The 15258-nt window shown below is 52.7% G+C and overlaps 1 protein-coding gene across 1 annotated transcript in view; it reads right to left on the reverse strand.

The window, feature by feature from the left end:
- Positions 1-4757, reverse strand: part of FHDC1 (FH2 domain containing 1) — a 32500-nt gene extending 27743 nt beyond the window's left edge. The window contains exon 1 of the mRNA XM_049769636.1: positions 4293-4757. Coding sequence (XP_049625593.1) covers positions 4293-4757 — 465 coding nt within the window. The remainder of the gene's footprint in view (positions 1-4292) is intronic.
- Between the last annotated feature and the right edge of the window lie 10501 nt (positions 4758-15258).

The following is a 15258-nucleotide window of genomic DNA, read 5'->3' on the forward strand; positions in this document are numbered from 1 at the left end:
ATATTTGCCTTCATGTTGGCCTTTTCTTTTGTTTAAAGCCAGAGAATCAAGCCCAGACCCTCACAGACTCAAGGCATGTGCTACCTCTGAGCCACACACTGCCTTCACTGCTTTCTAGCAGACAGCCTGACAGCCTGAAGAGCACTTCATTCAGTGTTGGAACCTCATACTTGCAGCCCACAAACTCTACCTGCAAATCTGAAGCACACAATTCCCTCCCCTCTCATGGCCACTGCAGTCCTCTATGACTCCACGTTTTTATATATTCCTTTGTAAATCATTTACTTCACTTACAACAATGTTTCCAAAAATGGGTGATAATGGGGGTTGTTGAAGTAATGGGGAGAGTAGGAGCCTTGGTACAAATGGGGGCAAACTTTCTGTTTGCTTAAAAAGGGTAGCTTTCACCAGAGCCATAGTACAGAAGATAGGGTGCTTGCCTTGCAAGCACAAGGCTGACCTGATTTTGATCCCCTGTACTTCATCTGTCCGCCAAGCTCACGAGGAATGAACCCTGAGCGTGGAGGTAGGGAAAGCTCCAAGCACCACTGGGTATGGCTCCCAAAACAAGTAAAACAAAGCAAAAAGGTAGATTTCCAGGGGGACACTGAGTGATTTATTTTTTCCTAAAAAGGGGGCAGTAGGTCACCTAAGTATGGGAACCTCTGAGGTCTTTGAACATGGCATCAAGCAGCCAAAGAAACTTTTCATTGCTTTGACTGGAATAGGTCAAACTTTCATTTTATATATTTTGGTTTGTGGGCCACACCCAGAGGTGCTTAAGGATTACTTCTGCACATAAGAATCAAACCTGGCAAGGGCTCGAAGGCCCTATGGAGTACTGGTTATTGAGCCTCAGTTAGTCACATGCAAGACAAATATCAGACCTACTTTACTATTGCTCCTGCCTGAGGTCAAAGTTTTTTTGCCTTTTAAGGTAATATTAAATGGCTATTAGTTCAATTCTCTGTCCAATTCTGAAGATCAACCACTTTCAAAGCTTTTTATATCTATTTCAATATAGACTTCATGCTTTGGTTTGGCTGGTATGCCTTTTTTTTGTTATTTATGGTAAATTATCAACTTGGGGCACAAAATAAAAATCCAGTTGTATTTTTTTAAATGCATCTCAAATATTCTACCAAGTTCTACATTGTGGGCATGACCTAAAATTCTAGAACATTCTGTGATCATGATATTAGTTGAAAAGGGATGATGGGTATGTAAACTAGAGCGTGGGAGAGTAAAACATGACTTCCTTAAATTTAGCAGAACTAGGCTCTCTCCTGTCCTCCTACCTTTTCTGGTAAGTGGCAGTTTAGTTTGTCTCTGTGTGGATTGATGGCTACACCTGAAAGTGCTCAGGGAACTACTGGTGATGTCAGGAATGGAATGGGGGTCAGCAATGTGTAAGCAAGCAAGCACTCTACTCTACTCTACTGTACCTAATACAGTAAAATAGGATAGTTGGGATGAAGTGAGATAGCACAGTGAGTAGGGCATTTGCTTTGCATGTTGCCAACCAAGGACTTATCTGGATTTGACCCCCGGCATCACATATGGTCCCCTGAGCCTGCCAGGAGTGATTTTGGAGCACAGAGCCAGAAGTAAACACTGAGAGCCGCCTGTGGCCCAGCCCTCATGCCTCAGACATGTGGGGCATAGTCACAGTATTTTCATATTTTGACTACTGGCACCTTGCACTGTGGACTCTTCACTATCTAGTTTGGTTCTATCTGAAGCCACAACCTTGCGTGAGTAATGGCCAGCATTATCTTTTCCCTACAGAGCACTGCAGAATCTAGAAGATTCTAGTACAGACCTAGCTAAGTGCAGTGGGAAGTTCTGGGGTGAGGGTGGGGATCTAAGAACAGCAATGAATGGAAGAGGATCTGGGGGTGAGCACAAAGCTCTGAAAAGGGGGGGGGGCTTGACCTGAACCACCTTACTCTGATACCCAGTAAAATATCTATTTCTAAAGACTTTATTACAGCTTCATTATTCTTCTGCCACTGGAATCTCTGAGGTACTCTTCAAGCATCAGGGACAGAAGATCTGGACAATGCAAAAACTCTTCCCTCCCGCCTGACCCCAGTATATTCTCATTTCATGTTTGAAGTTTATCTTCCTAAGCTCAGCTATTCCCAAGCCCAGATCTTTCCAATCTTCCAGCAATTTCTGGAGCATAACGGAATTTATCCGTAATGCTTTATAAGCCTTTTTAAAATCGGTGCTGACCACATAATAGCAGGTCGTTTCTGAGCAGGCGATTCAATTTCAAGGCGACAGCATCGCTGCTGGCATGTTGGCCTCCCCACAGCTGTGGCATATGAGGCCCTGGGCTGGGGTGCTGTGTGTCCCACAGGGGCAGCCCTCTACTGAGCCTGCTGCTCAGGGACCCCACTGCCCCAAGACAGGTGCTAAAAGGCAGCACTGCTTGAATGCACCCATAGGGAATACTAAAATCTGGCTGGAGGACACACAAGGCTGTCGTTCAACTATAACTTCTTGGAAATTCTCATGAGGAAAGAAAATTGCATATATCTGACCAGTAAGAGGATCTATTTCTCTACTCATGTCAGAGAAAGCATAAAAAGTATTTTTAAAAAGTTTTGGAGAGGAGCTGAGAGAAAAGTATAGCAGTTTGATTTCTGGCACCACATGGTCCTCTGAGTATCTCCAGGGTGACCTGGGTGTCCCCAGTATGCAGGACCCCAGGAACAGCTCATCTTTGGGTCCTTGTGCTACACCCCCAAAGTCTGTTTTACTAAAAATCACCAGTGGTGGCTGGAGCAAAGCACAGTGGATAGGGTGTTTGCCTTGCATGTGGCCAACCTGAGTTCAATCTCCAGCATCCCATATGGTCCCCAGAATTTTCCAGGGGTGATTTCTAAGCACAGAGCCAGGTATAACCCTTGAGTGCCACCAAATGTGGCCCGCAAACAACAAACAAACAAACAAAATCATCAGTGGGCCCTGGATTTGCTGATCTGGGAGGACACCATTACCCCCACATCAAAGAAACCTCCTGGAAAACCCTTGGAAATCCACTTCGGACCCAACAGGCACTGGCTCCATCATCTCCCTGTCTGAACCCAAACTGCTGAAGAGTCACTCCCCTCCTGCCACACAGCCAAGGCTCTTCCTTGTATTTCTAGAAGCCTGGGTTAGATTCACATTTGGAGCACAGACACCTGCACACCCTCGCCCTTACATTGGGAGGCACACAACGTGGTATAGGCAGAGGATGGGACCAGAGAAATGGAGCACCGGATGGAAGATGGGGCTAGATAGGGATGAGCCTTGCAGACACGATACAAACTCACATGAGATAAACACTGTAGTTCCACCTGGGTCAGGTTCTCAGAGGCAGGAAGTGACCAAGGTCAGTGAACAGTGGAATAGCTCAGGCCTGCAGCGCTAGGCCTGCACAGCAAAGATGGCTAATAACCCCCTGGGTGTCTGATGTCATGCAAGTGTAAATCCTTTTAAAGTTACAATGGGTTAGGTGTCTTCTATCACAAGGTTAGGTGTCTTATATGACAAGGAAAAGTAACAATCAGGGACTGGAACTACTGCTCAAAGGGCAGAAGGATCCAGGTTCCACCAGCATCAATAGGAGCAACCCCAAATGAGGCTTCACCCAAGCAGAGAAGAGTTCCAGAACACAACTGGGTGCGGCCCTTAAAATATCACATTTCCTTTCTGTTTGCACTTATTTTTTTTTAATTCTTTGCAAAATAGAAATTATTGGGGAAGGGTGACTATAAGGACTGCATTGCCTGCCTTGCATTCTGAAGGCCCTGAGTACCATCGTTTAGCATTGCATGCCCCCCTCTCCAACTGCGCGCAGGATGGCCACCAGCATCACATCACTGAGAATCAGGCTGGGGCAGGGGAAAAAGGAAAGGTTTACTCAGGGTACAAGAGGGAGGAGAGTGAGGGGTGAGGATAAGGCCCTTCCTTCCTTTAATTAAATCCAGACTGCCAGTGAACAGTTCTGCCTTTTTGTTAGGGGTGGGGAGGCATTTGGGGCTACACCCAGTGGTGCTCAGGGGGGCTACTCCTGGCTCTGTGCTCTCGGATAACTCCTGCCTTGTTTGTTGCCAGGAGGGGCCCCAACCCCAACAGCCAACATTCCACGTGAGTTTGTGCTCCATGATGGGCTGCTGGGAGGAAACTCAGGCCCCTGTGCTCCAGCAGGCCCACCCCACCAAGTAAAGGACCCATCCAGGACTCTCAGCGACGCAGAGCCCCGCCGGCCCGCACCACCCCGCGCCCTTCTCACTCACCTCTTCTCTGGCCTCCCGGAAGGACGAGTGGGCAGGGGACCCTCGCCTGGCTGGGGACGTCTTGGGGCTCGCGTCCTGCTGCCCGAACAGCTCCTCGATGGTCTTGGTGTCGATCTGGTACTGCTGCTTTCTGGCCGCGAGAGTCCAGATGTTGGTCTTGCCGCGCACCTGCTCCTCGGGAATCGTCTTCCAAAAGAAGCTGCGCAGCCGCTTCTTCTTGCCCGGGGGGCCGTGGCCATTCACCAGCGAGGTCGGGGGGAGTCCCGGCGGGGGCGGGGGGGCGGGAGGACCCCCGGGCAGGGGCGGGGCGGGGGGTGGGAGCCCGACCCCCTCGGGAAACACGCATGGTGGCGGTGGCGGGGGCGGCGGGGGCGGCGGGGACCGGCTGATCATGAATCCGGCTGGCGAGGCGGGAGCCCCATTTTCCTTATCGCTGACCAAGGAGACACAGTTCATCACATGCATAGTACTCGGGCCGTCCTGGGAGGGAAGGTCCAGCGGCGGGGGCGACGCAGGCGCGACCCGGGCTCGCACTTGGGCGCAGGCTTTTCTCTCTGGCGAGTCCGCGGCCAGCCAGCGCCGAGGGTCACCGTGCTGCGATCATCTGGATCATCTTCCAACCCTGCCGAGGCAAAGTCGCGTTAGTTAGATGCTGGGCTCGAGAACGTCCTCGAATGCAAAAGGGGAGCCTCCTGCGGGGAGCCCACCCTGTGTCCTAAGGAAAGCAGGTGAAGGTCCCAGAGATGCGCGCAGGGAAGGTGTGTGCCCGACGGTGTGCAGCGGAACTAAGTTTGAATCCCTTGTAGCACATATGGTCCCACAAACCCAAGAATAGTCCCTGAATACATGGGGGGGGGGGGCGGAGAGGAGGGAGAAAGAATAAAGAAAAAGAAAAGAGGTAAAGAGAGCAAGAGAGAGAAAAGAGAAAGAAAAAGTGAAAGGAGAAAGAAACAAAGGAAGGAAGAACGGAAGGAAGGAAGGAAGGAAGGAAGGAAGGAAGGAAGGAAGGAAGGAAGGAAGGAAGGAAGGAAGGGAGGGAGGGAGGGAGGGAGGGAGGGAGGGAGGGAGGGAGGGAGGGAGGGAGGAAGGGAGGGGGAGAGAAGACAGAAAAAACCCTCTGTTCTCTAGGAGCATGTGAGGCGGCCTGGAATGTTGGGGGTAGGCAGTTTTACAACCTCTCATCCATTGATAAAGCTCAGCTGTCCTAAGAACCTGGCAGGGGTCTCAAACTCACGGCCCACGGGCCGTTTGCGGCCCTCCGTACATTTTGTGGCCCTGCCCTAGAGGAATCTTTTTTTGTTTTGTTTTGTTTTGTTTTAGTAGGGGCCGAAGAGGTGGCGCTAGAGGTAAGGTGTCTGTCTTGCAAGTGCTAGCCAAGGAAGGACTGCGGAGGTTCGATACCCTGGCGTCCCATATGGTCCCCCCAAGCCAGGGGCGATTTCTGAGCCCTTAGCCAGGAGTAACCCCTGAGCATCAAACGGTTGTGGGCCCCCCCCCCAAAAAAAAGGAAGGTGTTTTGTTTTTGCTGTTTGGGTCACACCCCCAATGTTCAAGGCTTACTACTGACTTTGCACTCAAGGATCACCCTGACTTTGCCTCCTGCGGCCTCCAGGTACATTGAGTTTGAGACCCCTGCTTCCGGAATGAACTGGTTGCTTCCTTGCCTCTAAAAGCCAGAATGCACCAGCCCCTAGAAGCTGGTCCAGAGATTGACCTAGCCCTGCCCTCCTCCAGCCCAGACAGGTCCCCACGGGCCTGTGGGCCAAAGGACACCTTTAGTCTGGCAGGTGGAGGCCAAGCCTGGGTCATGATAAGATCTGGTCCAGCTCATTGGGCTGGAGTCAGGGCCACCAGGTCCCTGCGGCCCTGGGAGATGAGGCTCCGCAACCCAGAGAGAAGGGCACCCTGGAGAGGAAGATTAGAGGCTCGCTGAAGCCTGTCTCATGGCTCCCCTGGGAGACACGTCATTCCACTGGCCTGGACTTCGCTTTCCTCATGGGTAGATCAGGTGGTTGGGAAACATTAAGTGGCCTCCGAGGCTGTCATTCTGGATTCTTACTATGCTGCTCTTGAGAAACCACCTCACCTTCCCACCTACCTCCTGTCTCTACCTGCAATGCCCAGCACAGAACAGGAGGCTCAGGGATGCTGCCGGCCTCTCTGAGACCTCGCCTGTGACCCCCACTTCCTTATGGCTTTGCTGCAAAGGCCTGTATATGATGTGGGGTTGTGGGAGGCTTTGCAGAGGCAGAAGCACCCCCCCCCCCAAAAAAAAAACCTTGCATTTCTCCAGCCATGAGAATAGTTGTCAGAGGGAACGCCATGTCCAAAAGAACATTATGTTGCCTCCTGTCCACACTTCAGGAAAAAATGACTTGGTGCCTTCCCACCCAGAAATTCATTTTTTGGGTGGTGGTTGTAGGGTATTACCAGAGGTTCACAGGGCTTACTTCTGGCTCTATGTTTGTTTCACCCCGGCAAGGCTCAGGGGATGTAATGTGGTGCCAGGAATTGAACCCAGAGCAACTATGTGCAAGATAAGTGTCCTGTCCACTGTACCATCTCTCTGACCTCAAGATTCAACCAAGCAACAAGACAAAAAAATTCCCCCAATTGTACCTGTAGCTACTGTAGTGCCCCATCATCCCAGTAACACCATCACCCCAGTAACCTTATCATCCCAGCAACTTCATTATCCCAGTGGCTCCATCACCCCAGCAGCTCCATCATTCTAGAGGCTCTGTAATCCCAACACCCCATCATCCTAGCACCCTATAAAAGGACAGCATTACCCTTTTTGAGAGACATTGAACTAGAGTGAACACCCCAAAGATGTGTTTGAAAAGGGGGGTGATCTTCCCAACAAAAAGGTCATGAGGAGAGTCTTCAAAGTAGGCTTCCAAAACCAGGGAGGAATAGGTCCTGGGTTTGATCACTAGTATCCAGGTCCTCATCACTTCCGGTGTAACTCTCTACAACAACTGAACTAAACGAAGTGGACTTCTCAGGGTAACTGTGCTCCCAGCACCACCGTTCAAACTCATTCTTCCTTGATTTGGGGGTGGAGGGGGTTCTCCAAAGCAGTATCCAGGGGTCAGACATATAGGTCTCAGCTAAGTAGGCTTGTGGTTCAGTACCAGGGCCCAAGGTTGTGGTGCTGCTCAGCTTCTCCAGTGCCTGGGACTATAACTGGTGCTGCTTGTGGGACCATTTGGTGCTGAAGATAGACCCAGAGCTAGGTGCTGCCAGCACACGCCTGAACTACATACACTCTATGGCCCCTGGTCAAGCTCATTTAGGTAAATAAACTGGTCCTACAGCATCAACAGTATCAATCACATAGGGTCACTATCTGGCACCATGAACTCAAGTGTCACAAGCTAGATGCTTTACTCAGAACCATCCATAAAAGGCAGAATCACCTCAGGAAAGAGTCAACATTCCAGAAACAAACTGGTTGCTTTTTCTCAGATCCCAGTTCTGCAAGGTCTGAGGCATTAAGCCGAGGGTGAGTGAGGTAGTTATGGAACTTTCATTACAGCAGAACATCTATAATATAAGGGTACACCTGTTTCGTAGCTTTGTGCAAGAACAAACGAGCTAATGCATGACCAGGCCTTGCTATGATGCCTGGTCCATACTTAGCTATTATTTCCAACAACTGGTACCACTCATATATATGATTTCTCTTTGTTTTTACCGGTGCTGCAACGTAGTTAGCTAAAAACATGACTTTAATATTTTAGCCTCCATTATGCAATTTAACAAGTTTGTGAGATTTTTTTTCTTTTTCGATCCTCAATGCTTTTATGTTCAATTACTTTTTAATTACAAAAACAGAGTTTCTAAGACATAGTAATACTTAAGTTTTGCAAGTCTTTGCAGAATAGCATTTCCATTATTAGATACTGCTACTTTTTCATTTAAAAAAAAAACTCAATACAGACTATTATATATTAGCACCAGTGGCTAATTCTTTAGAAAGTAAAACTTAAACTATTTATCCAAGCCAACTTACATCTCACTTGAGATACAACTAGCTTTTAAAGGGAGTTTTCATAATTATCATTAGGGGCATAACTAGGCTGTTTTCATAGTTGGCACCCCTGGAGCAAATGACTCATTGTCAATTACAGTTTATAGTTATATTTGAACTCTTCATGTTTTCAAGACTGTGCAGGCAATCTTGGCAATTTAGCCCTACATACTTTAAACATACTTCTGTTCATAAAATATTTCACATACGAGAGAGTTACTGCTAATCCTACAATTCACTTCCAATTCCAGATAGCTGATTCGCCAATAGATTATCCCTGAGAATAGAGATAAACTGAGAAAACTCTCCATCCTAGAAAGCAAGGAACTCATTCAGCGCTGCCTAGGTGTAAGTGCAGATGTGCCTGAGGGCCACAAAGCAAGCCAGCAACCAAGAATGAGAAAATCCAACCTTGTTCTTTTCTGTGTTACTTACCATCCTTCTGCACCAAACAGAGGAGGTGCAAGTCTGAAGGAGCCTAGAAGAAAGGCCCCAGGGAAGTATGCCCACATGAAACAGGACACACAGCATCTCTGCTATATTCTGTATCCTGCCTTAGTTCAACTCTGGCCCCTCTTGAGAGAGAACATGGCTTTTCAAAGCACACGGCACCAAGGAAAATTTACACTATTGTTCCTGGTATGTTGTCTGGCTCCCTCCACCCCCCAGGGGAACAGACAAGGGTTCCAGGCTCTCAAAAGCTCCAAATGAATAAGTTCCTGGGCAATGATTAGCTAAGATGTTAATGCTTTCACTGGGGGCTTCAATGAGGCTTTGAGAAGCCTTCCTCTGGCAAAGTATTCCTATGAAAGGGTAGGAAAGGAGCGAGTTGGCTGCAGTCTAACCATTCCCACTGCTCATTTCAGGCAGGACACACAGAAGCATTGGCTTTGCTCTGGTGCTTGCACAGTGAAGATACACATGCCTCCTCTCCTGGGCAAAGTAGGGGACAGCTCAGAAAGGTTGGGTGATAGAGCAGCCCTGAAAATTGCCTGCTTCAAGTAGCCACTGCCGAAGGGACCACAGGATGGTCTAGGCGCTATCTGGGAAATGTCCCTCTCTCATCATCCATCTGTCCAGGACACACAGGCTTGTCCTTATCATCTCACCTAGGCCTCGGGGAGGCCAGAAGCTGCAAAGACTAACCAACACCCAGCTCAGGGTAGACAGAGGATGGTGGCAGCAAGGCTCTGAGAATGCTACACCTGAGTCCCCCAGCACTTCTTCCTAAAGTTTCCTAAGGCTGAGCCTGTCATAAGCAGGGTAAATGAATAAAGGGGTATGTAGGTGCAATTCAGTTAAACATCATCTGACTCGACGGCTCTTTTGGTTCTTTTATTTTCATTTTTGGGCCACACCTGGTGGTGCTCAGAGACTACTTCCGACTCTGATCTCAGAAATTACTCCCGGCAGCACTCAGAGGACCACCTGGGACATGGAGGATCAAACCCAAGTCAGTGGTGTTCAAGGCAAATGCCTTACCTGCTGTCTTGTGTCATCTCTCCAGTCCCTTGATGACACTTTTGCAAAGGAAACTGAGATCATCCCTGGGCCTTTCACTGACCAGAAATCAAATCTCTGGGGTCAGAGATTGGACATGGTTTAAGGACATAGTCATCCCTAATTCTATCCCAGCAACTTGTATGACTCCCTAAGCACCACCAGGAATGATCTTTTAGCACAGAGTCAAAAGCATGTCCTGAGCATGGCAGGGTGTGATCCCACGATATAAACACCCCCCCCCCCAAGGAATAGTGTTAGACTACTCCCATGACTCTTCCAGGAAGCCTCAATCTTTCCCAAATTCTCTCTGCTGGTGGGTAGAGGCCATACCCACTAGTGCAGGAGCTGAGTCCCAGGCTGGCCCCCTCCACCCCCAGACAGACTTGCAGGGCAGCCATGGGGATGTGAGTAAAAGGCGAATCAGCAGTTGGCATGGCATGGCCCTGGGCCACAGGCGCCCTTGCTGATGCTCTTCTCTGAGGGAAGTGGGCTGGTGAGGAGCCCTTGGGGTTACTGGCTTTCAGCACTCAGCCTAGTGCTCTCCTGAAGAAGGACTAGCAGCAGGGATCGGTGGGTCACTCACCCCAGATCAAGAGAAACCAAAAGTAAGCACCCAGTGCCAACACACCTTTGCCCTGAATTCCAGTCAGGCATCGTCACCACACCCTTGTGATGACAAACAGGGGACCAGAGAGAGCTGCGTTTGGGAGGAGGAGAGGGGCTGGCCGGAGGCAGAGGAGGAGATTCTCTGACCATTAAGGTGGGGGAGCAAATACTTCAGTGCTCAGATTACTCCAGGTTTGGCGCTCTGGGCTCACTCCTGGTGCTGCTCCAGGACTGACCATATGGGGTGTCGGGGATAGAACCCGGGTGGAGAGAGCATGTACAAGACAAGCCCCCCACCCGCTGTACTATCTCTGCAGACCAGTCAGCTCTTAGAGAGGGAGAGAGAGAGAGAGAGAGAGAGAGAGAGAGAGAGAGAGAGAGAGAGAGAGAGAGAGAGAGAGAGAGAGAGAGAGAGAGAGAGAGAGAGAACTTCTGTTCTCTCTAACTCCTTGAGAAGACACTATTGGCAAATCCTCTCTTGATTATCAAACTCGCCGTCATCCTCACCGCCCGCAGTCCCTGTTCGCAGTCGGCCCGGCTACATCTAATCTGCAGCGCGAGCGAGCAAAGACCCCCACGGGGTCAGTTTCCACTTGCACAAGTGCCCGGCGCAAAGGCAAAAAAGCACCCAAAGGATGCTCTGCCCAGTGGGCGTCCATCCCGGGAGGACAAGTCCTAGCAGCAGCCCCCGGGGCCCTGACACGATCGCACAGCGTGTCCCGTCCCCCTCGGTGTCCTCCGCCCGGGCCCCGCTTCCCGCCCGCGCCACTCACCCCGCGCCACCGGCCCATCCTCACAAAAGGCCGCTCGGAGCTCGCAGTTCGAGCCCGGTTCCGCTTGTGGCGATAGTCAGAGGGAAAAAAGTCTCCGAACGGCGAGCCAGCCCCCAGCGGCGTCCTTATCGAGGCCAGGCGGGAGGGGCGGCGAGGGTGGGGGCGCCCTGCACGCCCGAGATAGACGCCACACGCGCCGCGCGGGCCACCCGGGCCGAGAGCGGCCACCAGCGGCCGTGCGGGGACAGCGGCGTCTGCAAAGGCTCAAGCCGAGGAGCGCGCGGCCCCTCGGCTCCCCGGGGCGCCGACGATCCATCACACTAACTTCTGCTGCCCGGGATGCCCCTGTCTCTCGAGTCCGCACCGGTCTCAGGGGATGGTGACCCGGGTCCCCGCCACGCACCAAGCGCCCGCGTCCCGGTGCCCCTTCCCTTCCTGCCGGATTCCCCAGAGCCCGCCCGCCCCCATCTCCGCAAAGGCCCCGCACGCGGCACAGAGCTCCCAAGAGTTCATCATCAAGGATGCTGCCTGTGCTGCAAACGAAATGGGGTATCGCCCCCTCCTCGATCACCCGCGGCGTCATCTCTCCAAGTCCAGGGTGGGCGTCCCGGGCGCGGGGCAGATCCGCACACGGCCGCACTGCGGCTGGCTGAGCCACTCCGGGCAGACTAGGAAGGCCGGGAGATATTTTGGCGTTTGCTCAGACACTGCAATTCCGGGTCGCAGTCCCCCGAGTGGCAGTGGGGGCCCCCGGATCCCCTCCCAGAGTGTCCCCCCGCTTCCTTCCACAAACTTCCACGAACGCAGGACGCAACTTCCAGCCTGAACTTCACACGCGTGTAACTAGCGTGCAAAGCCCCCCCCCCCATCCCGCCTCTATTCCCACCGTGTGTCAGCAGCACCCTCATCCCGCACTCGACCCAGGCAGCTGGGCGCAAGGCGGGGGCCCCGACGCTGTACCCGCAGTTGTGCGCTCGCGGACTTGCAGGGATCCCGCGGGGGCGCAGTCTATCCGCGAGTCCAGCAAGCTAAGCTAAGCTAAGCCAAGCCAGCTGAACCCGCTCCAAGCCGGAGGCAGCCCAGGATCCAGTTCATTCTTCAGACGCGGGTTCCAGTCCGACGCGTCTCCAAGGGACCAATCGCTGTCCTCTGCGGCCAGGGACAGCGCCGCCACCCAAATCCAACCTGGGCGCGGAGGGTGGAGAGGGTGACCCCAGACTTCCCAGGGAAGCTCCAAGGCAGTCACGACTCTGCTAGCTAGCTAGCTAGCTACCCAGATCCTCCCCGATCCCCGATTCACGGGAGCGCAGGGGGTTCCTGCGCCGCGCGCCCCAATCGCCCGTGCGGAGCTGTCAGCACTCACCGCGGCCGCGCGGCGCTCCCCGCGCGCTCTGCGCTTGCTGCCGCCCGCCGAGTCCCGGCTCCGCCGCTCCTTCCCGGGTCACTGCAGTCCCGAGGCCGCGGACCGCGACGGGGGCAGGGCGGCGCGGGGCGGAGCGCGGCCGGGGCCTCAGGTAACAAAGCTGCAGCCTCGACTCCCCGCAGCCGCCGCTTTGGAAAGAAAGGGCAACACCCCTTTCCTGCTCGGCCGCTTCCTCCTCCCCTGCCCGCGCCCACGTCGGCACTGCAGCGCTCACCTTCACCTGCGCGGGGCCCCGGGGCCCTGGGAGCCGCCACGGGGCACGGCGCTCCCGGGCACCCCTCCCCATCGGCTGGCGCGGGGCCTGGGCGATCGGCCACCCGGGGAAGTCGGGGTGTGGAAGAAGAGCCGGGTGTCCTAGGAGAACCAGTCGGGGACCCGGTAGAGCCTTCTGCAACAAAGGCGCCTCTGCAGCCGCCCCAGGGCTCCCCTCTCGGGCGCACACGCGCGCGCGCCTGTCCCGCGCACACGTCCACTCTCCTCGCACCCCCACGCGCGCGCCGGCCACCCTCTGCGCGCCCCGACACCCAGGGCTTTCTCGGGGAGCTCTAGGCGGGCCCCTCCTGCGAAGCGATCCCGCCGAGCTCGGTCCGCGCTCCCCAAAAGTCAGCCCAGCCCCTCCCTCGGGCCTGCCAACCTGCGAGTTTGCTTCCAAGAGTGTGGGGACAGAAACTTTCCCGTTGCATTTAAGTAAAGCTAAAAAAGTGGACCCCTCCTCCAAGCCGTCCCCAGGACTTGAGCAGTGGCGGCTGTCGCCGAGTGGGACAGAGGCATCTCCGCGTCTTTCTTTTCCCCTCAACTAGCTTGTGACACCAACAGGCAGGGAGAAGGAAAGAGTCAGCCCAGCCGCTCGGAAACCCGCTGCTCCGACGCCGAGGCGCCCTCTGGGGAATGAAGTCATCTCTACCTTTGACTCCCGAGCCAAGATAACAGGCTCGGCCAGCCTGCAGACCCGACAGAAGATTTCCTCCTCCTCCTCCTCCTCCTCAGGGCCTCGACCTCGGGATCCCCTTCCCCACCCCAAGCACTGGGAAGAGCAGTTATGGTTGTGGGGGGTGAGGGGGTGGGGAGATATAACAGTCCAGGTTGCAAGTGGTCCTGCTGACTTTCACCACCAAGAGAAAAGAGACCAGCAAGACCCCCCAGCAAAGCTCCAAGGAGCTTTCAATGCCCTGAGGCTTCGAACCCCAAGAATGGGCAGACTTAAGGGTCTGAGGCCTTGTGTCTGGGCCTCCATCTTTTGGCAGCCCCCTTCACACTTCCTGCCCTTTGAACCTTACCCTGTTGCGCGCCCGCCTGGGGTGCTCTCTGAAAATAGCCACACTGCAAGGGCTCATGTCTGCAGCCCTTGGCGCTCTCCTTCTGTGTCCCTGCGGCCTGAAGGTCTGTTCAGCCACTCTCTGACCCTCTGTCCTTTAAGCATAGTAATGGAACCTCCATCTCCATCTCTTCTGTCTGCCGGGTCCAGCGGGTGAGATAAGAGCTTCCTCCTGGATAGTGTGATCTTATGTCTGTCAAACTCATAAGGGAGTGTTTTCAGGAACAATTGACAAATCCGTACACTGTGATTTTGTGTTCTGAACTGAAGGGGCAGGCTCTTGATCCTCGAGGTAGAAATTGAATATCTAAAAGGCAATTCCTTTTTCCATCTATGCCATTTCTTTTCTGGCCACACTAAGAACCTAAATTTATTTGGGGGAGGTTTGGTGTACAAGCAATGTTGCTTAGGGTCTGCTTCTGGATCTGTGTTCAATAGTCACTACTGATGGTGCTCTGAGGACTTTATAGCAATGTCAAGGGTTAAACAGGGGTCGGACACGTTCAAAGTAAGTGCCTTACTCCTGTATAGACTTTTGGGTCCCACCAAACCTGATTATTTTATCCAGTTGCCAAGCTTCCTTCGGTTCTGTCTAAATTCTTCCGATCTAATATTTACAGGAGGTGTTTCTCCTTCCACATCTTCAGTCAGTGCCCAAGAAGAGAAGGTTCAGCTGATGCTTATTTACTGTTGCCCATGTGCCAGGGTTGCCTCATCCTCAGAATATCCAGGGTCCCCTGAGTTCTGCCCTTTCCATCTTAGAGCGATCCAATTGGGACCTACATGCACTGTTTCTGCAGGCTTTCTCCTCTCCCCTGGTTCATCTGGAAACCCTGCTGGTAGCTGAGTGTCCTTGCTTGTTGTTTAGAGTTTGCTGTGTTTATGAACACAACACAAGGACCTATGTATGTGTTAAGGATTGATTTACTTCACCATGCTCCTGGCATCAGTTTTCCTGCTCTTTCCACCATGGTTCTTGGGGAGCAAACCTCAATATGATCATTGAGCTGTGAGCCCCTGATATTAGGAGCTAGAATTTTGGGAAGCTGCAAGAAAACTGGTGTTTTGCTGCCTTGCTGCCTGGTGATCCAGCTGGACTCCAGGATTGATCTTGCTAACTGTGGTCAGTGCACCTGGATTTCTACCAGACACAGAAGGCTACTGGTTGGACTCGGTCCTCTTAATGAGCTTGAGCATCATGAGAGGTCTGATGCAGCCATAGCGTTGAGTAGGAGCAACTGCTGCCTTCATGGATGGTGCCAAGGAAGAGTGCAACGCAGGATGGGGCGGAGATATTGATCGATATTATT

This window comes from Suncus etruscus, chromosome 3, assembly GCF_024139225.1.
Source record: "Suncus etruscus isolate mSunEtr1 chromosome 3, mSunEtr1.pri.cur, whole genome shotgun sequence".
Classification (NCBI taxonomy): domain Eukaryota; kingdom Metazoa; phylum Chordata; class Mammalia; order Eulipotyphla; family Soricidae; genus Suncus; species Suncus etruscus.